The sequence below is a fragment of the Lissotriton helveticus genome, chromosome 2_2 (assembly GCF_964261635.1).
Source record: "Lissotriton helveticus chromosome 2_2, aLisHel1.1, whole genome shotgun sequence".
Classification (NCBI taxonomy): Eukaryota; Metazoa; Chordata; class Amphibia; order Caudata; family Salamandridae; genus Lissotriton; species Lissotriton helveticus.
The window spans coordinates 508,105,034-508,126,149 of NC_136060.1; the positions used below are offsets into that span (position 1 = coordinate 508,105,034).

At 49.1% G+C, this 21,116-nt stretch overlaps 1 protein-coding gene across 2 annotated transcripts in view; it reads left to right on the top strand.

Moving 5' to 3' along the window:
- Positions 1 to 21,116, top strand: part of LOC144821582 (programmed cell death protein 4-like) — a 135,682-nt gene that overhangs the window by 51,862 nt on the left and 62,704 nt on the right. For both annotated transcript variants that reach the window (XM_078678791.1, XM_078678792.1), the window contains exons 4-7: positions 11,853 to 11,950; positions 12,269 to 12,382; positions 18,438 to 18,659; positions 18,830 to 18,927. In XM_078678791.1, the coding sequence (XP_078534917.1) occupies positions 11,853 to 11,950; positions 12,269 to 12,382; positions 18,438 to 18,659; positions 18,830 to 18,927 (532 nt within the window). The remainder of the gene's footprint in view (positions 1 to 11,852; positions 11,951 to 12,268; positions 12,383 to 18,437; positions 18,660 to 18,829; positions 18,928 to 21,116) is intronic.

The following is a 21,116-nucleotide window of genomic DNA, read 5'->3' on the forward strand; positions in this document are numbered from 1 at the left end:
CGGAGACACTGTTCATGAAGAGGATCCGGAGTTCTCGGATCCCGCTTCGGAGCCCGACTCCACCAACGACGAGGAAGAACTCTACGTCCATGATGAAGACATCGTCGAGGTAGGGGACGACGTACCACCTACCGGAGCCGTCGACGACGACTCAGGTGACGAGCTAGGCCCCACCGCAGTTGCGGGGACCCATAAAGACTCTTCCACGGCTCAGGTCGAGGCATCGCCGGAAGGCCTTAGCCAAGATCTTCAACACCGTTCTCTAGTCCCGCTTCCGGGCCTGACTAAGAACATTTCCAAAGAGCCATCGGTCGATAGGCCCCACTCGGTGGAGATGTCAAAAGTGAAACCAAAAGACACAAAATCGAAACCGAAACTGGTTAAAACAACCATCCGCTCGAAGACTTCGGAACCTTCCAAGTCCAAGCGTGCACTCGAACCCTCGGGGTCGAAAGGGGGTGTTGAGCCGAAGACCGGATCGACTACGCCTGTGTCTGCTGTGAAGCGCGTCACGCTCCCTTCGACGTCGACTTCCAGCTCCAAAGATGGCGGCTCTTCCAAAGGACTCGAGGCCCAGCCGATATTAGTCAAGTCCTTCGACCCGAAGCCAAAAGTCGGATCGAAACACCCTGCCGCGTCGCAGCACGAAGGCGCGTCCCTGCAAAGCAACAACGGCTCGAATCGACACAAGGCCTCAAACGCGCTGAACCGTCGAAGTCGGTCGGTCGAGTCGAAGAAAACGCCTCCATCGCAAACCGTCAGTCCGTCGCCGACGCTCTCGGCGCCAATAAAGTTCGGACTACCCCCGACGGCGCGGCCTAAAACTGTTCAACAGACTACCGACTCTGCCAAGTCGACGTCGGGTGCCGCAACAACTCAGCCACGGTCGGAGGACGTTGTATTCCAGCCACCGTCCCACGACAACCAGTCGAAACTCTACATCGACTCCGAGTCAGGTCGACTCACTGTTTACCAGAGTAAAATCAGGCCTGAAACGCCTATGGAACATTATAGAATACCTCTGAAGAAAAAGAGGGATTCTTCTACCTCTCCTGTTCTCTTTTAGCCCACGCCATCATATGATCAGGGCTATTCCTACTCTCCCACATATGTCACTGAGGATGTGGAGGGGGGAGACAATGAGGACCAGTTCAATTACACCATGGATGCTGATCCAGATGAGTCCCAGCCCTGTGCTGATTCTGTGGACCCTGACCCACATGCCACTCCTGATACTCTTTCATTTGCCGTCAAGACTTCGCCTACTGAAGACACTGCTGCTTTCAACGCACTAATTGAGAGGGCGGCACTTAACCATGACGTAGATATGCACGCTGACCCCGTGGAGGAGGACTTTCTTTTTGATACATTCTCCACATCAGAAAGGTCTATGAAAACTCTGCCAATGCTCAAAGGTGTGCTCAAACATGCCAGTGGCATTTTTAAAGAGCCCACTAAAGCAAGGGTGGTGAACCCTAGAATTGAAAAAAAGTACCGGCCAGCGCCCGTGGACCCTACCTACATCAAGGGCCAACTCCCGCTGGACTCCTTAGTGGTGGCTAATGCTCGCAAAAGAGCGAACTCTCAGACTACGGGTGATGCTCCTCCTCCGGACAAAGAATCAAAGATCTTAGAAGCCTCTGGGAAACGTGTGGCAGCTCAAGCTGCTAGTATTTCGAGGATCTCCAATACCCAAGCCCTGTTAGCAAGATATGACAGGGCACACTATGACACGTTAGAGCAGCTCATGCAACACCTGCCTGATACTTATAAGGAAGGGGCAGAAATGCTTATACAGGAGGGGAAGTTAATCTCCAACGTGTCCATTAAGTGCGCGTTAGACGCAGCTGACACAGCAGCAAGGGCCATAAACACTAGCGTTATGCTCCGGAGGCATGCCTGGCTCCGTATCTCTGGCTTTAAGGCTGAAATTCAGACTACCCTACTCAATCAGCCAGTGAACCCTGACTTCCTGTTCGGCCCAGAGGTAGACACCACTCTTGAGAAGATTAAGAAGGACACTGAAACTGCGAAATCCATGGGAGCTCTGCAGTCTCAGCAGTTAAGGGGCGGTTCCTTTCGTCGCTCCGGTAACAGGGGAGCCTCTAGAGGACAAGCGTCACAACAAGCACAGTACACCAAATGTGGCACCCAAACCACCTATAACAAGAACAATAGGGGTGGATACCGTGGAAACAGCACCAAGGGCAGGGGACGTGGAAATAATAATGCCAGATCCTCTGCCGCTAACAAGCAGTGACGACTTGTCACTGCCCCCCGACCATGTAACACCCGTCGGGGGGAGACCCAAACAGTTCCTGCCAGTCTGGGAAAGCATTACCACGGACAGGTGGGTGAGACAACTTATACAACACGGTTACTGTGTAGAACTAACCTCCACTCCACCCAACATACCCCCATGGCACCGTCCTATGTCCGCAGAGCACATGCACTTATTGCAGCAGGAAGTCTTGTCCATGCTGCAAAAAGGGGCCATAGAACTCGTGCCTTTGGACCAACAAGGACAAGGGGTGTATTCACTGTACTTCTTAGTCCCCAAAAAGGACGGGTCTCTCAGGCCCATTCTCGACCTCCGGCCTCTAAACTTATACATCCTATCAGAACACTTTCACATGCTAACATTACAGCAGGTTCTCCCGTTGCTAAGTCAAGGAGATTTCCTAGCAACCCTAGATCTGAAGGATGCCTACTTCCACATTCCCATTCACCCCAGTCACAGGAAATATCTCAGGTTCACCATCAACAACCAGCATTACCAGTTCAAGGTCTTGCCTTTTGGGGTCACTACTGCCCCCAGGGTGTTCACGAAGTGCTTAGCGACTGTGGCCGCGCATCTTCGGAGACAACACATCCATGTCTACCCGTAGCTAGACGACTGGCTGGTGCAAGCAAAGTCGGCCCAGCAGTGTGCCGACCACATGTCCCGCACAATCCACCTCCTGCACAGTCTACGATTTTCGCTCAATTACCAAAAGTCCCACCTTCACCCCGCACAGGTACAACAGTACCTAGGCGCGGAAATAAACACGCTTGCTGCCACGGCGCAGCCAAACTCAGCGAGGGTCAACAGCAAGCACGTGCTCATTAAAAAATTCAAGCCACAACGCTCTCTCCCAGCGCAGGTGTTCATGCAACTGATAGGCATGATGGCCTCTTGCATCTTTATAGTCCCGCACGCGAGGCTACACATGCGTCCGCTTCAGGAATGCTTAGCACGTCAGTGGATTCAGGCTCAGAGACAGCTAAAAGACCTAGTGTTGGTGACCGGTCGTGCATATCACTCTCTGCATTGGTGGAACACACAAAACCTTTGCAGGGGCCGACTGTTCCAAGAGCCTGTACCACAGATTTTGCTGACAACGGACACATCTCTCCAGGGCTGGGGAGCGCATGTCCTCCATTATACAGTGCAGGGACTATGGTCACCGCAACAGCAGAAGATGCACATCAACCTACTGGAGCTGATGGCAATCTTCATGGCAATGAAGGCATTCAAGTTGCATCTCTGCAACAAAGTCGTGCTGATCCGGACGGACAACATGACTGCGATGTATTACATCCAGAAACAGGGGGGGGGACACTCTCCACAATTATCACACCTAGCACAGTGCATGTGGAAGTGGGCCATTCAGAGGAACATGTTTCTCATGGCAGAACACCTCCCAGGCAGGGACAACCAGATAGCGGACCTGCTCAGCAGGCACAGCCATCAGATGCACGAGTGGGAGATACATCCCTCAGTGCTCCGACCATATTTCCAGCAGTGGGGTCATCCAGAGATCGACCTATTCGCCACTCACGAAAACGCAAAATGCCGCACCTTCGCCGCCAGGTTCCCACACCCGCAGTCTCGGGGCAATGCGATATGGATGAACTGGTCGAACAGATTTGCGTACGCCTTTCCTCCAGCACCACTAATACCGCTGGTGGCACGCAAACTGAGGCAACACTCCATGACGCTCATCCTGGTTGCTCCAACGTGGGCACGGCAGGCGTGGTACACCACTAAAATGTAGTTAAAGGACATTAAATAAGTTGACTTGACAAAGTAAGGTCGGTAAGTGGGTTTAATAACCTCATCCACAAACCGCAAAGATCAACTGACAAATCAAGCTATGATGTTCCAAGCTAGAATACAGATCACTGGTTCTAAGGTCTTAGAATACAGATCAAGGATTCTAAGGTCTTAAAGGAGAAGAAAGAACAATATCACACATCTTCCTTCCTAACAAAATAGAAGTAAGAAAAAGAATGCAAAGAAAAGAAATAAACAAAAGAAAGAACAATTTTCATGAGATGTAACTACAGTATAACAATTAAACATGGTCTTTCAAATAAGACATGTGATGTAACTTCAGTATAACAATTAAACATAGTCTTTCAAATAAGTGGGAGCCCTACGAGCTCTTTGACTCCTCTTGTGTGATACCAATATGTTGGACCCATCAAGAAGGCTGTTATCGACATGATGAAATTTGCTACATGAGTCATCATTGTGCACAGAAGCATCAGAAACAGGTAACTTAGGATCAACCACAACCACACGACTCTTATTCCATATTCTCCCATCTTCCGTCTTAATGGCGTTCTTAAAAATCTTAATAACAGCTCTAACATCAGTGTATTTAGACCAGGGTTTACGTCCAACAGGAGTCTTAATTTTCACAAAATCACCCACCTTGACCTCTTGATATGCCACACACTTTCTCTTATCAAAATAAACCTTACGAGCAGTTTGTTTATCTAACTCTTTGCTTCTCCATTCTCCAATGTCATTATCCACCAGACCTTTATTGAAACTCATCCACCCTGGGCACCACAAAGTATTGGGAACCCTCCCCTTGAATAATTCAAATGGAGACCTCCCAGTAGAAGAATGAGGAGCAAATCTATAAGTATTAATCCTGTCCTGAAGAGTTGTCTTCCAGTTCAAACCAGAAGACCGAGCTAACTGTACTGACTCCTTAAAAGTCTTGTTGACTCTTTCAACAGCACCATTAGTTTCAGGATGGTATAAGGAACACCTCTTATGTACCACACCACACTTTTTAAAAAAAAATCAGTAAACAGAGTTGAACAGAATTGCGGTCCATTATCGGACAGCAAGCTATTAGGAAAACTTTCCTTATTAAACAGACCCTCCAAAAACTTAATGACAGAATCAGAGGTAATCTCTCTAACAGCACAAACTTCAATCCATCTAGAGTAAAGGTCAATGATGACAATTAGATACGGGGTATCTGAAACACCAGATAAAGGACCCAAAATATCAATCGCAACCTCATCCCAAGGGTGACTTGGCAAAACTCTTTTAACCATAGGCATTTGTTTTGTCTTTAAAATGTTGTCACTAGCACAGCATTCAACACAATCCCTGACCAACCTCTCTATTTCTAAATCCATGCCAGGCCACCAGAATTGCATACGAAGAATCTCCTTCGTTTTCACAATACCTAAATGACCGCAATGGGCATGAGACAACAATTTTTTCCTTATACCAAGAGGAGGAACAAGTTTTGTTCCACGAGTTAATAAACCTTCAGTAACAGAAAGTTCATCAGAGACCAACAACCACGGCTTTTCCAAACGAGAATTTTTCTTCAAAGAAGAAATAACCTTACAGATCTCTTCATCCTTCTCCAACTCCTTCATCCATTCAGACTCTTCTATTGCCCCATCAGTCACCTCACACACATTGATGTATTCATCCGACTCATTCATATCATCCTCATTAAAATTCACCGTATCAACCAATCTAGATAAACAATCAGCTGACTTATTTGCTACACCCGGAATATACTGAACTTCAAAATCAAATTCCTGTAGAGAAACAATCCACCTTCTGATTCTAGAGGATATAGCATCGAAACCTTTCTTCAAGAAAACTTCTCTCAATGGCTTGTGATCAGATAGAATGCACACTTTTGTACCCCAAATTAAATTTCCTCAATACCCATAAAATAGCAAGAGACTCCTTCTCTATCACAGAGTAGTTACGCTCTGAACCTTTAAGACATCTTGACGAACAGCAAATGTAGTTCCTAGAACTTTCCGTGGTTCCACACCAACGTCTACGTCTCACCTCCAGTCCCATGGCGACATTCAGCACCCAGATCCGCAGCAGTTGAGCCTTGCAATATGGCTCCTGAGGTCATAGAGTTTGGCTACCTAAACCTGCCTCCTGACTGCATGGACATCATAAAGGAGGCTCGGCGACCTACCACCAGGGCCTGCTACGCGGCAAAATGGAAGCGTTTTGTTATCTATTGCTCCAATAATAACCTAAATCCACTTGATGCTTCCACACAAAACATCATAAGTTACTTGCTGCACCTATACAAGCGTAATTTAGCGTATAGTTCCATCAGAATACATTTACCTGCAATGGCGGCTTACTTTCAAAATAGACAGCATCTGTCCCTTTTCAGAGTGCCAGCCATTAAAGCTTTCATGGAGGGACTGAAAAGGGTCATTCCTCCAAGACACCCGCCTTCGCCTGTCTGGAACCTCAACATAGTCCTCACCAGGCTCATGGGCCCACCATTTGAGCCTCTTCACTCTTGTGAGATACAATTTCTCACATGGAAGGTGGCTTTTCTAGTGGCAATTACGTCGCTACGACGCGTTAGCGAGCTGCGCGCACTTACTATTCAGGAGCCTTTCATCCAAATTCATGCTAATAGGGTTGTGCTGCGCACCAACCCTAAATTTATGCCCAAGGTAGTGTCACAGTTCCACACTAACCAGACTATTGAACTACCGGTATTCTTCCCAAATCCTGATTCAGTAGCTGACAGAGCACTACACACACTCGATGTTAAGCGAGCTCTCCTGTATTACATCGACAGGACTAAAGATTTCAGGAAAACTAAACAACTGTTTGTTGCCTTCTCTCCACAACACAAGGGCAACCCTGTCTCTAAATCAGGTATAGCCAGATGGATTGTTAAGTGCATCCAAATCTGTTATCTAAAAGCTAAACGCACGTTAACAATTCCCCCCGGAGCGCATTCCACACGCAAGTTGGGGGCATCCATGGCTTTCCTAGGTAACATTCCTCTAGAGGACATATGTAGAGCAGCCACATGGACCACCATACACACATTCACCAAACACTACTGCGTGGATGTACACTCAAAACAGCAAGCTGCTGTAGGTCAGGCTGTTCTCAGAACTCTCTTTCAGACTGCTGCAGCTGGCATGGGCAACCACCGCTAAGGAGGGTTCTACTATTTATTCTATGCATAGATATAAATTCAGCAGCCCACATGCCTCGAACGGAATATGCTACTTACCAGTATGCATCTGTTCTTGGCATGTAGGGCTGCTGACATTTATATCACCCGCCCTCCTCCCCGGTGCCTGTCGCAGCTGTAGCACTCAGAATTCATTCACTTATTCTCATGCATGGTCATCACTTACTCTATCACACTCCATCTCTGCCACAATGGCGAAAAACAATCTGAGCATGGAGGGGATGCCCATGCGCACTAGTCCAAGGGAGGAGCCACCTATCTCGTGATACTTCGAAGACTCTTCCAGGACAACAATGTGCAATCATCCGGACCCAACACTAGGCGGCGATCTATGCATAGATATAAATGTCAGCAGCCCTACATGCCAAGAACAGATGCATACTGGTAAGTAGCATATCCCTATTCTTGTGTGTTGAGTCCATTGCTGATCGACTGACATTTGATAATCCATTTACACTCCCATCTGTTGAGTAGCGTTTGGTTGTTGCCTTCTCTAGGTTCTGGTTTCAGGATGTCACTAAGCTGCCACATGAAACCATTTTCCGAGCGACCATTTTCCACAAAATGTTCAACCAGTGGAGCTGTACGTGCCTGCAGCGGATCCTGCTCTTGTGTTGTGATATCCTTGACTTTCATTTGTGTTGTTTGACCTATATATGCGAGGTCACAGGGACAACATAAACAATTGATGACATCACATGAATGGCAATTGGTAAGGTAACTATAACTCACGCCCTCGCCATGCGCTGCCAATTAGCACACATATTACAAGACTTGTGACATCGTTTATCACATCAGTGATTCGATCACTGTAACGTTTGCAGTAAAATTATTGCGGAGAAAACTGAGCATAGCGAGGGCACGAGTTATAGTTCCCTTAGGGCACGAGTTATAGTTACCTTAGGGAATAAGTTAGTTACTTCAGCTATTCGGAACTGCTGAATTTCTGTGCAAGCACATTCAGAACTTAACTATAACGTCCCTGTAACCTTTGGGACTTTCAGTGAATAGATATATAGCCTTCTTCCTGACCAGGAGGAGGTCTTGAATGATGCATTGTTAGGGCTCTAGCCCTTTGTGAGTGTAGTGACTAACTTTCTGGAATTTCCAGTGAAATGCCAAAAAATAGGTGTGTGTGTTGTGTTTTGTGCAGTGTTACATTAGTTTTTGCCTCTGGCTTTAAATGGGGCCAACGTCTTTAAAGTGACAGGAGTGTTTCTGACGTGTAACAGGTTGGACAGGTAGCGCCACACCTGTGCCACGGGATAGTACAGAAAGGTCGGTCGCTTTTGTAATTGTAGACAGAGAGAAACTAGTGTACCTGAGCGTAAACAGTTCAAAATTAAGTTTAATTTGCAAAATCTTAGTGTTTACCTCATCCCTCCCTTTTTTAAAATTTATTTTTAATAGACACATTTTATTTAGTTTTGTAGGTATAGACAGTAACACAACAGTCAACAGACTGCAGATACAGCCGATACCCAACAGCTTGATAAAGCACCTAATACAGAGTTTCTACTTAGGCCATGGTGAGCCATCCAGGCCCCGTGTTTGTAGATCCACCCCCAAAAATGTAAAGAATTGGCATGCTCCACTGATACCAAGTATAAACGCAGTGCCACAGTGATGCCAGGTGCAGCTAGCTGTACCCCCTGGGTGATGAGCAGTGCCCCCATGATGCCTGGTGTGATTGGCAGTGCCCCCGATGCCCCGTGATGGGCAGTGCTCTGTAGATGCCTAGTCTTAATGGCAGTGCCACCCAGGATGCCCCGTGTGTTTGGCAGTGCTCTGATGCCCTGTGATTGGCAGTGCTCCACAGATGCCTAGTATTAATGGCAGTGCCCCCATGATGCGCGGTGGGATTGACAGTGTGATTGGCGGTGCCCCCATGATGCCCAATATGATTGGCGGTTCCCCCATGATGCCTGGTGTGATTGGCAGTGCTCTGCTGACTCATAGTATTAATATCAGTGCCCCATGTGATGCCCAGTGTGATTGGCGGTGCCCTCCATGATGACTGGTGTGACTGGCAGTCCTCTGCTGATGCTTAGTATTAATAGCAGTGCCCTCATGATGCCTAGTGAGATTGGCAGTGCCCCCATGATGCCCAGTGTGATTGGCAGTGCCCCCATGATGACTGGCAGTGCTCTGCTGATGTTAAGTATTCTTGGCAGTGCCCCCCATGAGCCCCGGTGTGATTGCCAGTGCTCTGCTCATACCCATGCCCTTTGTTAGTGCGACAGTAATGCCTCTGGGACTGGTGATGGCACAGTGATGCCTCATGTGATTGGCAGGGCACCTCTGGGGCACACTGTACATGGCAGCGCCTCTGCCATGTGTGAATGTAGATAGTCAGTGAGCGTCCTTGGTCACTTGGCATGAAATGGTATTTCACATTTTCCAGGAATGGAGGCAGGGAGCGGAGGCCGCCTTCTGCAAGGCAGCTTCTGGGACTGTGCAGCTTTCTCTGTGGCTGATCTATAGACCGTATAATGTTAAACATAAACTTCTCTGTTTTCCAACATTAGAAAGCGTAGACGAGGGATGTAGACCGCTTCAAGAGGAGCCAGCTTCAAGTCTCGTCTGAAACTCGTTTAAGCAGATTGGTTTTTGATGGGAGACCAACTGATTCCCACAAATGTTCCCGGCTTGTTGGAACCTAGAGCTGAGGTTGAGCGTGCCAGAACAGTGAGAGTTGGTATGGGCGGTGTAACTGGTACTCTTGGAGTGCGCGCCTTGGATCAGTGGGTGCTCTGAAAGCGCTTTACTGCATGGGTTGGAGCTGCCCCACAGCTGTGGAGCTTTGCAGATTCAGGGCTGAAGTTAAAATGCAAGCAGCGGGGCCTTTGTGAACCTCTGGGGGGCCAGGTGAAGTGGCACGAGGGTCTGTGTATTTGTGGTGTAATGAATAGTTCGGTTGGTCTTATGCACTGTGAATGCATTGCCAGGGAGGTGGGACCCTGCGACACGGGGCATTTCGGGCTAACAGTGAAGGGGTGGGCAGTATATGGGTTGTGTTCTAAGTTGCTCAATGCCAGTGAGATTAACTTTTGCTCTGTGTTGGTTTCAGAGAAAATGAGGAAAGATCCAAAATGCCATAATTGTCAAATTGATGTTGTGGAGATGATGGCGACCTTGGTGCCCTCGATGTGGGGTTTGTGTAGCAGTTGGTGTGGTTGGAAGTCCTGTGCTTGTGGGCTGTGTTGGAAGCGCTCGTGGGCTGTGTTGGAAGCGCCCGTGGGCTGTGTTGGAAGCGCCCGTGGGCTGTGTTGGAAGCGCCCGTGGGCTGTGTTGGAAGCGCCCGTGGGCTGTGTTGGAAGCGCCCGCGGGCTGTGTTGGAAGCGCTCGAGGGCTGAGTTGGAAGCGCTCGCGGGCTGTGTTGGAAGCGCTCGCGGGCTGTGTTGGAAGCGCTCGCGGGCTGTGTTGGAAGCGCTCGCGGGCTGTGTTGGAAGCGCTCGCGGGCTGTGTTGGAAGCGCTCGCGGGCTGTGTTGGAAGCGCTCGCGGGCTGTGTTGGAAGCGCCCGTGGGCTGTGTTGGAAGCGCTCGCGGGCTGTGTTGGAAGCGCCCGTGGGCTGTGGTGGAAGCGCCCGTGGGCTGTGTTGGAAGCGCCCGTGGGCTGTGGTGGAAGCGCCCGTGGGCTGTGGTGGAAGCGCCCGTGGGCTGTGTTGGAAGCGCTCGCGGGCTGTGTTGGAAGCGCTCGCGGGCTGTGTTGGAAGCGCTCGCGGGCTGTGTTGGAAGCGCTCGCGGGCTGTGGTGGAAGCGCCCGCGGGCTGTGGTGGAAGCGCCCGCGGGCTGTGTTGGAAGCGCTCGCGGGCTGTGGTGGAAGCGCTCGCGGGCTGTGGTGGAAGCGCTCGCGGGCTGTGGTGGAAGCGCCCGTGGGCTGTGTTGGAAGCGCTCGTGGGCTGTGTTGGAAGCGCCCGTGGGCTGTGTTGGAAGCGCCCGTGGGCTGTGTTGGAAGCGCTCGCGGGCTGTGTTGGAAGCGCTCGCGGGCTGTGTTGGAAGCGCTCGCGGGCTGTGTTGGAAGCGCTCGCGGGCTGTGTTGGAAGCGCTCGCGGGCTGTGTTGGAAGCGCCCGTGGGCTGTGTTGGAAGCGCCCGTGGGCTGTGTTGGAAGCGCCCGTGGGCTGTGTTGGAAGCGCCCGTGGGCTGTGTTGGAAGCGCTCGCGGGCTGTGTTGGAAGCGCTCGCGGGCTGTGTTGGAAGCGCTCGCGGGCTGTGTTGGAAGCGCTCGCGGGCTGTGTTGGAAGCCCTGGTTTTAACTGGGGTGCTTCATGCAGGTGATTGGTCGGTAGTGGTTCAAGACTTCAGCGTCCGTTGTGGGCTTTCCTTTTCCTGGGGTTTGTGGTGGTGTTTGGCTTGATGAGTTCTTAAAAGTGGAAGGAGGGTTACAGTCTGCTGGGTGCCTGGCTCATACTTTGGGTTTTTCTACGTGAGGTCCTTGAACACCGACCCGAAGACTTTTATTGTAGCTGCTCTTATCTGTTTGTGTCCCTCAGAAAGTATATGATGCAGCCTCTTGTTTATTCTTTCTGCATGTTACTACTTGCCTTCTGATGCATGTGCTTGCTTCTCCTGCAGGAGGTGCAGGAGGAAAGGGGGTCTGGGGTGCCCCCGGAGTGGTCTATGGATACCAAGAGCCGGACGCCCATGACCCCAACTATGATGAGTCTTCTCAGGTAAGCTGCCAGGACCACCCCCAACCACCCAGGCCCGTGAATTCTGTTCCCTTGCAGGTTTTATAGGCATTGCTTGCAAAAAGATTACCCCAAGGTACTGTCTCCTGCCTCTACCCTTTCCACTTCCAGGCAAGGACATGTTTACTTGCTAATGGGGGGGGCTGTTTTGTTTCAAGAAACGTCTTGCAAATCGTGTGTAAATTTTACGTGTGCGTACCCACAACCTGTTAGTCTGCCTCATGTGCCTGCTGTGAGTTCCAGTTTCACTGTAGGTGTATTTGCTTTAAACCCTTCTACGTTTTCCGCCTCGTTCTCCAGGGTGACACAGTGTACGAGAAGGTGGTGCCAGAGCTGGATGAACGCGACCTGGAGAAAAATGTGCACCCCATGGTGCAGGAATACTTTGAGCACGGGGACACCGGTGAAGTCGTAGTGAGTATTCGAGGAGTATTCGTGAACCGTGAGGTGATGGTGATGGCCTGTAGGGAAGATGTAAGACTGCATGAATAGTCTGTAGGCCCACCGAAGACGATTGGGCATCGGTGCACGTGGGAAAGGCCATCAAGCGTTGGTGTTTTTATTTTTTTATTTTATTTTGAAAGTTTTATATAGCGCGAACAAGATCTTTGCAGATATCAGAGCGCTTTACAAAGCAGGGAATACCAGAACAGGAGAATGAAAAACGTGAGGGAGCATAATAGTACAGGTAAATCAATAATGTAAGTAAATAGTCCGGTAAGTTAAACAATAATACAGGTACAGCACATATTCGTAAGGATCTAGCAGAATAATACTGGAAAAACACATAGTCGTCGGGATCGAGCTGGGTAATATAGATCGGTGCAGATACTTTACAGATCCAAGTTAAAAGCTCAATTGTATTTGGCCATGAGAAGAGCTTTTACTTCTTTCTTAAAAAGTGTGACCGAGGAGATGAGCCTTGTTTCAGGAGGGAGTGAGTTCCAGATCCTGGGTGCCATTCCTGAGAAAGAGCGCTTATACGTTTTTTCCTTCCTGAATCTTCGAGGTTTTAGCAGTAGATTGTTTGTGCCTCTAGTGTATCTAGAGCCGCCAGAGATTGACAGCTTCTGAGTGAGGTATCCGGGAGAGCTCAGGTGTACAGCCTTGTGTGTCATGCAGGCGATTTTCAAATGTATTCTGGCTTCAAAAGGCAGCCAGTCCAGTGTTTTCAAGTCAGGGGAGATATGCGAGTGTTTTTTTGACCCAGTGATGAGTCTCGCTGCAGCGTTTAAAGAGGCTCTTAGGGGTGCAGTAGTGGTTAACGGGAGACCGCAGAGGGCGATGCTGCCGTATTCAATTCGCGGGATTACTAGTGCTTGTACTGCAGTTTGGAAGTCTTTGGGTGGTAGGAAGGGTTTAAGTTTCCTCAGGGTATTGATTTAGTAGTTCGCTCCCTTAGTAGCCTTGCCGATATGCTGCTGCATGTTGAGATTGAAGTCGAGAGTTATGCCTAGAGATTTTGCTGAGTCCACGATGGTGGGTAGGACATTGAGTGCAGTTAGCTGTTTAAGCCACGTTTGAGTGGTAGAGATCTTCGCGGGAGGTGAGATCAAAAGGAACTCTGTTTTCAGAGCATTGAGTTTGAGATGATTATTTGCAAGCCAAGATTGGGTGCTTCTGATCGTTGAGCTGAGGAGTAAAATGTCATTGGGAGATTGTAGTTTGAGATATAATTGGGTGTCATCGGCGTACATGTGAAAAAGTACATTGGATGCTTGTAGCAAGGTGGTGAGGGGTTCCATAACTAGGTTGAACAAAGTTGGTGATAGGGAGGATCCTTGGGGGACACCTAACGAAACAGGTATTGGCGAGGACATCAAGTTGTTACTCTTGAATTTCTGCGACCTGTTGTGTAAGAAGGAGGTGAACCACTTGAGAACAGTCCCAGATAGACCCATTCTTGTGTTTAACAGTGTCGAATGCTGATGAGAGATCAAGAAGGATGAGGAGGCAGGTATCACCTTGATCTAGGATATGAAGGGCGTCGTCAATTATGTGAGTCATAGCAGTTTCAGTGCTGTGTCCTGCTCGGAAGCCTGATTGATGAGGGTTGAGGAGATCAAACTGATCAATGTGTTTAGTCAGCTGTAGTTGTGCGCATTTTTCCAATAGTTTGGCGAGAGTGGGAATATTGGTAATGGGCCGGTAGTTGTTTAGGTCGGATGGGTCGGCAGTAGGTTTCTTTAGTAAAGGTGTGACTTGTCCAACTTTGAGGGAGTCAGGGATGAATCCTTGTTGGAGCGAGCTGTTGATAATTTTAGTCCACAGTGGAAGGAGCCATGGGGTGAAGTCTTTGACAGCGTTGGCCGGGAGGGGATCCGTGAGGTGATTGGACGGTTTCAAGGTGCTGAGCAGTTTGCCTATTTCTTCTTCGGAGTAGGTGTCAAAGGATGACCATGTAGCATTGTTTTTTAGTTCGGTGGGTGTTATGCTGTTGGAAGTGGTGTAGAGGCTTGCGTCAATGCGGAGATCACTCTTTATGTTGTCAGTTTTTTGGGTAAAGAAAGCGGCGAAGTATTCACAGGAGGGTGCTTTGTCCAAAGAGCTGATAGGTTGGGGTTGTTCCTTGGCTTGTGTTCTGATTAGCTCAAACTGTTTTCTTGGTCGGTTTTTTGCTTGGTCGAGCTGGAGGCTGAAGAAGTTTGCTTTTGAGCGTTTTATTTTCCTGAAGTAGGCGTTTCTCTTTTTCTTCAGGGTTTTCAGGTGCAGTGCAGAGGGAGCTGTTCTCCAAGTGCGCTCTGCCATTCGCATGGCTCGTCTATCTTCATTGAGACTCCCGTCGTACCATGGATTGGATATTTTAGCGGAGACTCTTTTTTTAGCTGCATGGGAGCAGCCTCATTAATTATTGACGTCATGGCGTTGAGATAGTGGTCAGTCAAGGATTGGACATCTGTAGCGCCTGTAGGAGGGAGCAGTAGGTCGCGGCTGTTCGGAGGTAGGGAGTCTGGGTTGAGTTTTTTCAGGTCTCTTTTCCAAATTTTAGGTCTGGAGGATTGAGTCGTATTGAGTTTGATTTTTTCATTGATAAAGAATGTGACGATGTGATGGTCTGACCAGTCACAGGGTTCGATAGATTCAAGTTGAATAGCGTTCTCTTTGGCGATGATGAGGTTGAGTATAGAACCTTTCTCATGGGTCGGGCTGTTGCATAGTTGTGTGAGGTCCAGGGCTTTGAGGAAATTTTTGAGACTATTTACCACCGCATCATTGTGATCGTTCCAGTGGAGGTTGAAGTCACCAAGGTATATTTGGGTGAGCTGTCGTCCAGCGTTAGTTGAAATCATGTCCATGATTTGTTGGGCGAAGGTGAGGTTGTCTCTGGGTGGGTGGTAAATGCCGTGAAGAGAGCATATCGGTTTGCCTTCACTTATATTGTCGAGGCAAATGTATTCGCAGGACGTTGAGGAGGGTAGGGAAGGTGCGGAGACTTTCAGAACAGAGACGTTGTTCCTGTATATGCATGCAATTCCACCACCTATCTTGCCAACCTGTCAAGCCTAACGATGTGGTAGTTGGGGGGTACCAGAATGTCCATTATAGGTGTAGAAGATTCAGTTATCCAGGTTTCAGTCAAGATGATTAGGTCAAGGTCCAATGATAGGATGAGATTGGCGATGGCGGAGGAGTGTCTAGAAGCCGATCTACAGTTGAGGAGAGTGCATTTGAGACTGGGTGTGTCAGAGGAGGTCGAGGGTACTAGTGAGAGGGGGACTTTTCTAAGGTTATTCGGGTCGGAGCTTCTGTTGTTTAGTGTGGGGGGTCTACGGTGTTTTGAGTGTATCGTGGGAATGGGGAGGTGCGTGGCGGTTGTGTGATTAACTAGTAATAACAGAGAGAGGCTAGCAAGTCGATGAGAGGAAGGCTAGCAAGTCAATCAATCAGAATTTTTTAAAGTGCAGCTAATCATCACTTGCAGGCCCCGAAGGCTTATTCGAACAGCCAGGTCTTGAGGGCGATTCAGAATTCTGGAAGTGAGGTGATGCTCTGGAGGTGTGTGGGGAGGATGTTCCGGGCCTTTGCTGTGATGTTGGAGAAATAGCGTCCTCCACTTCTTCTTCGGGAGATGCGGGGAGTGTGTGAAAATGAGGTGGTCATAGTCTTCTCAAAGGTTGGTGGAAGTTCAGGGGGTGTTTAATGTAGGCGGGGTCTTTGTTGTGTAGAGCCTTGTGTGCATGGGTCAGCAGCTTGTATTGGCATCTCTTCCTTACAGGAAGCCTGTGGAGTTTCCTCGGTGGGGTGTGATGTGGGTTTATCAGGGAAGGCCGAGGAGGAGTCCGGCTGAGGCGTTCTGTATCGTCTAAAGTCTCTTCAGGGGGTGTGCGGCGATTCCTATGTAGAGGGCTTTGCCGTAGTCCAGTCGGCTAGTGATGAGGGGTGCTTCTTGTGTGTAGGGGTAGCCACTTGAAGATCTTACGTAGCATACGCAGAGTGAGGAAGCAGGCAGAGGAGACTGCGTTTTTCTGTGATTTCATGGTGAGCTTAACAATGATGATTTCTAAGGTTTTCTGGTGTGGTTGGAGGGTTTGGGTGTGGGTCCTAGGTCTGATGGTCACCAGGAGAATATTAGTACTTCCATATTGTCTGTGTTCAGCTACGGGCAGTTGTTCTTCATCCAGTCGGCAACGTTTGTCATGCATCTGTGAAAGTGGGTTCTGGTGGTGGTGGGTTCGTCGGTGAGTGACCGGATGAGTTTGGAGTAGTCTGCGTAGGAAATTATGTGTGATCTGATGACACCGTGGGATCTGATGAGCTAGTGATGAGAGAAAGGCTACCAAGTCGAAGCATTCAGAACAGGTTTACGAGGCATTACCAAGCTTCAGGGAAGATGCAGACCCTAGCTTGGAAATGTGTTGAGGCATGGTGGCTAAACCTGCAAGGATTGACAGTACATTTTACAGAGTGTATTATTAATGGAGAAGGGATGTATGTTCCAAAAGGTTGTTACTGATCAATCAGTACATGGGTGGGCGCTCTTATAAACAGGAAGCTGTTGGTGTGCAGTGGAAAATGGACACAAGTTTGCCGAAGCTGTATTTCCACATGGGATAATGCGGCTGGCTTGTGTAATCTCGGGGAGCCATTGTGCTGATCTGTGACTGCACTAGATGGTGGGTGGTGGCATCTGTGCTGCTAGTAACGAAGCGCCAGGAAGTGGCCTGTTAACTGTCCACTTACCACAGGTGTGGCCACACCTGGGCATGTGTTGATGGAGGTGAACTGGCCTAATTGAGGGTCAGTGTAGGTAAGTGTGCGCTCTTAGAATCATTTATGAGGGAGGCGAGAGGACAAATGGTGTGATGTGAAATAGTGTTGTGAGGCTTTGGGGTGCATGGTAGGTTTGTGAGGTGTGATGTGATCTCTCGCATGGCGATAGTGATGGCTTCTCAGTCTAGCTGACCTGTCAAAACACCTTTTTACTTATCGAGAGAGGGGAATGTCGAAACATCTCTCACTGCATGACCCAAAACAGAACCCACCTTGAGGGTGTGAGATGACAGTGAAAGGTGTCCAGAGGCCCCAGATAAGACCTCCCCTGCTACAATCCTACCTGCTAGTAAACTGTATCGAACTCTTCAAAAGAACATTAAGATAAGCAGAGCCCAAATGAACCTTGGGAGCGACTCGCTTTATTTTACTTTATCGACTGACAAAAGTCGATAAACCCACAGAGCAACGACCTGTTCAGAGTCTTGGATTCAGATGCATTAAAAATAGAATATAGCATGGAAATGGTCCCATACTATACATAGTCAACATTTGAGAGGGATTAGGCAGTTGGGTGGGCAGTGCATCAGCCTGTCTGAGTCAAGGAAGATTGGGTTTTCCTCCACCAGGCGCCACTAGACGGTTGCCAGAGGACGGACATCCTGTTCTAGCTGGTTTTGTTAACCTGAAGCTGTCGGCTAAGAAGACCTATTTCGAAGTTGGCATCGCCATGTCTGAATGAACAATGTGATGTCCGTATCTGCAGCAGAGCCGTAAACTCTTTCCTGTAATGAACTTTCATGCGAGCCTGCTTATCTGTGTTCCTACTTTCTTTCCTGTGGCCCACACCTTTAGCGCAGGTGAATGTTAGTTATTGGGATATCATTTGTTTCATATTGGGCATCTGGCCACTCGTGGAGAAGGTAGCTTGACACCCACGCGGGTGAGTCGAGCGCTCTATAAATCCTTGATTGATTGATTGATAGATAGCTGGTAGCTTGTACGATTGGTTGGCTTCGGATGATATATTGACAATTAATCTGAACCCATCCACTTCTATCAACCTTCCATCCTCTTCACTTGGGTCAAGTTTAAATCCCATCAAACAGGTTAGCAAGACACTGATGGGTGAGGCATGGGCCCTCTGGAGGCCGCACGTGCCTCTCACTGCCAGGTCCAGTTTGGGTACTTGCGCTGCTCGAGGCTGGTTGCCTGTATGTGATGCTGCATCTAACCCTGTGCTTTTCTTCCGGCACAGGCCTTGTTGAAGGAGCTGAATCTGGGCAGGAGGAGGCATGAGTTTCCTTCTCTGGCTGTCTCCCTCTCCCTGGAAGGGAAGGCCAGTCACCGAGAGCTCACATCCCGGCTCCTCTCTGACCTTGTGGGCAAGATCATGGACCCGGAGGATATCGCTCAAGCCTTTGATAAAATATTGAAGGATCTCCCTGACCTCATCTTGGACACTCCGGAGGCCCCGCAAGTAAGTGCGCTTGGGAGTGAGCGATCGATAGCCAGCATGCCTTGGTGCTCAGTGGAGCCTGGGCTGTTGCTGCATGGAGTGAATTCTGGTTTAAGATGGAGGTTCAGCACCTGTGAAGCAGCTTTGGGCACAGCCTAGTTCTAAATGTGCTTTTGTTTCATCCTCTGCAGATGTTGGGGCAGTTCATAGCCAGGGCGATTGCTGACCATGCGCTTCCAATGAACTTCCTGGATCGCTACAAGGGCCAGGTGGACTGCGACCATGCACGGTAAGCAACGTGGACCCTGGGCAGAATGATGGGGGTACAGTTGTCCGAATCTTGCATTTGCATCAAGATTTTTTTTTTTTTAAAGAAAAATCTGAGAGTGGCTTTACAGAACAGTGCCTTATTTACTTGCCTTGCCAATCTCCTGCAGTTATCTTTATGAATCTAATTGCTCCAGTGAGTTGTCTTTATGTTCACTGGATCCTGAAGGGGCTCCTGGGAGCTGTCTTGGTGAGCAGTGATTTTCAGGATTACTGTGCAGCTGTAACAAGTAGCATTATTGAGCATAAGGCAGTCCCAAACCCACATGCTTTGCTGTGGCCTGCTACTAATCTTGGTACTGTCGACCCAATTCGCCGCCTTCAGCGTGTCCCATCAGAAAGCAGGCCCTATAGAGCAGAGGTAAACCTTGCGGGAATCTCACCCTTGCAGATGTCTTTAATTGGATCCAGTCATTTCTCTGTAAGTTCTGCCGTCTGCATTCAAGCAAAAGCAGCGACGCTCGCGTAGGTCTGCGCGCCCAACACGAGATGGCAGGAGCATGCGGTGTATGTGACTCTACAGCACTAATCGCTACAAACATGTGGTTACAGGGCAAGGAACATTTTTCTTAGTCGCTCCCTCTCATTCTTCTAGATGTTGTAGAGCGCGCTGCCTTTTTTGTACTAGGAAATTGATCTAGGGTCTCACGGTGAAAACAAAAGTAACCATTTTTAAAAAACATCTGAGGTTGTCAGCTTCTGTGTAGTCGTATGCACTATTTCAATCTATATTGTTCCTTTTGCATCCCTGCAATTAGAAGAAAATAAAAATCTATGGTGGCTGGCAAGAGCAAAGGCTTTTGATTTGCTTGTGATTATCATAAGAACCCAGGAAATGAATGAATACAGCTTTGAAGCTAAACAAGTGAAATCTGGAAAATTATTCTTGGACGTCTTGACATCAAAAGTTCAAAGTGTGACTCTGGGAGTTATCCGTGCTGAGTTTGGTATCTGCTTCTTCCTCTCACTAGATGTTGGTTTTCAATGCTTGCCACATCTGCAAACCTTCACTTTGAACACAAAGGAAACCCCTACAGCGGGCACTGTTTTGCGGCTTGTGTCAAAGAGTCCGGTCTTAACGACCTTCCCCTCAAAAGAAGTGAAGGTTGTGATGGGCGTTAGGATGACTTTGTTGTAGTAGGAGATGAGAGGTATTTACTAGCGATCAAAAATAAATGATGAGAGAAGATGGCTGCCTCCCGCTGAATCACCGCTGTGATCTCCTTTTTATTGACAATTTTTAAAAGATATTAGGCTAGTCTTAATGCTTTTTTTACTCAGCAGTAGTCTGTCGTGACTAACGCTTTCCAGAAGTGTAGCTGCTGCAGCTCGTCTTTGTTGTTTTAAGGAGATTCTCCCATTGAGCTCTTCACCAGTGACTGGCTTCAGGTACTGCCAGGCTCTTTCGGGTCTATACTCCCGAACGGCGAGTCCAGGATATTCAGGCTCTGATATCGGTCAGGATGACCCTGAGGCTGTTGGGCCTCATGGCCTCCCTCATCCTGCTGGTCGATCATGTCAGATGGCATGTGCGGGCTCTGCAGTGGGCCCTGAAGTTCCAGTGGGCTCAGCATCAGGGGAACCTGGCCCAGTCTGTCCAGATCTCGGAGGGCACTGCACGACAATTGCAGTGGTGGCTCACAAACCGGCATTGGCAGATCCCTCTCCCTTCCCGAACCGGAGCACACAGTGGTGACGGATGCGTCCCTCCTGGGATGGGGCGGCCACCTGGGAGAGGTGGAAATCAGAGGCCTCCGGTCTTCGGCGGAGTCCCGGCTCTATATCAATCTTCTGGAGCTACGGGCGATCCGACTTGCACTGAAGGTATTGCTTCCCTCTGTCAAGGGGAGAGTAGTGCAGGTGTTCACAGACAACACCACCGCCATGTGGTACTGCAACAAACAGGGCGGGGTGGGGTCGTGGACCCTTTGCCAGGAGGCTCTGCGCCACTGGCAATGGCTGGAACACCAGGGCGTGACCCTGGTGGCTCGACACCTGGCAGGTTCCCTGAACGCCAGGGCGGACGAACTCAGCCATCGGTGCATGATGGATGACGAATGGTGTCTGAACTCGGACGTGGCGCAAGGCCTTTTTCGGCAGTGGGGAGAGCCTTGGTTAGATCTATTCGCCACCAAAGAGAACGCGCAATGT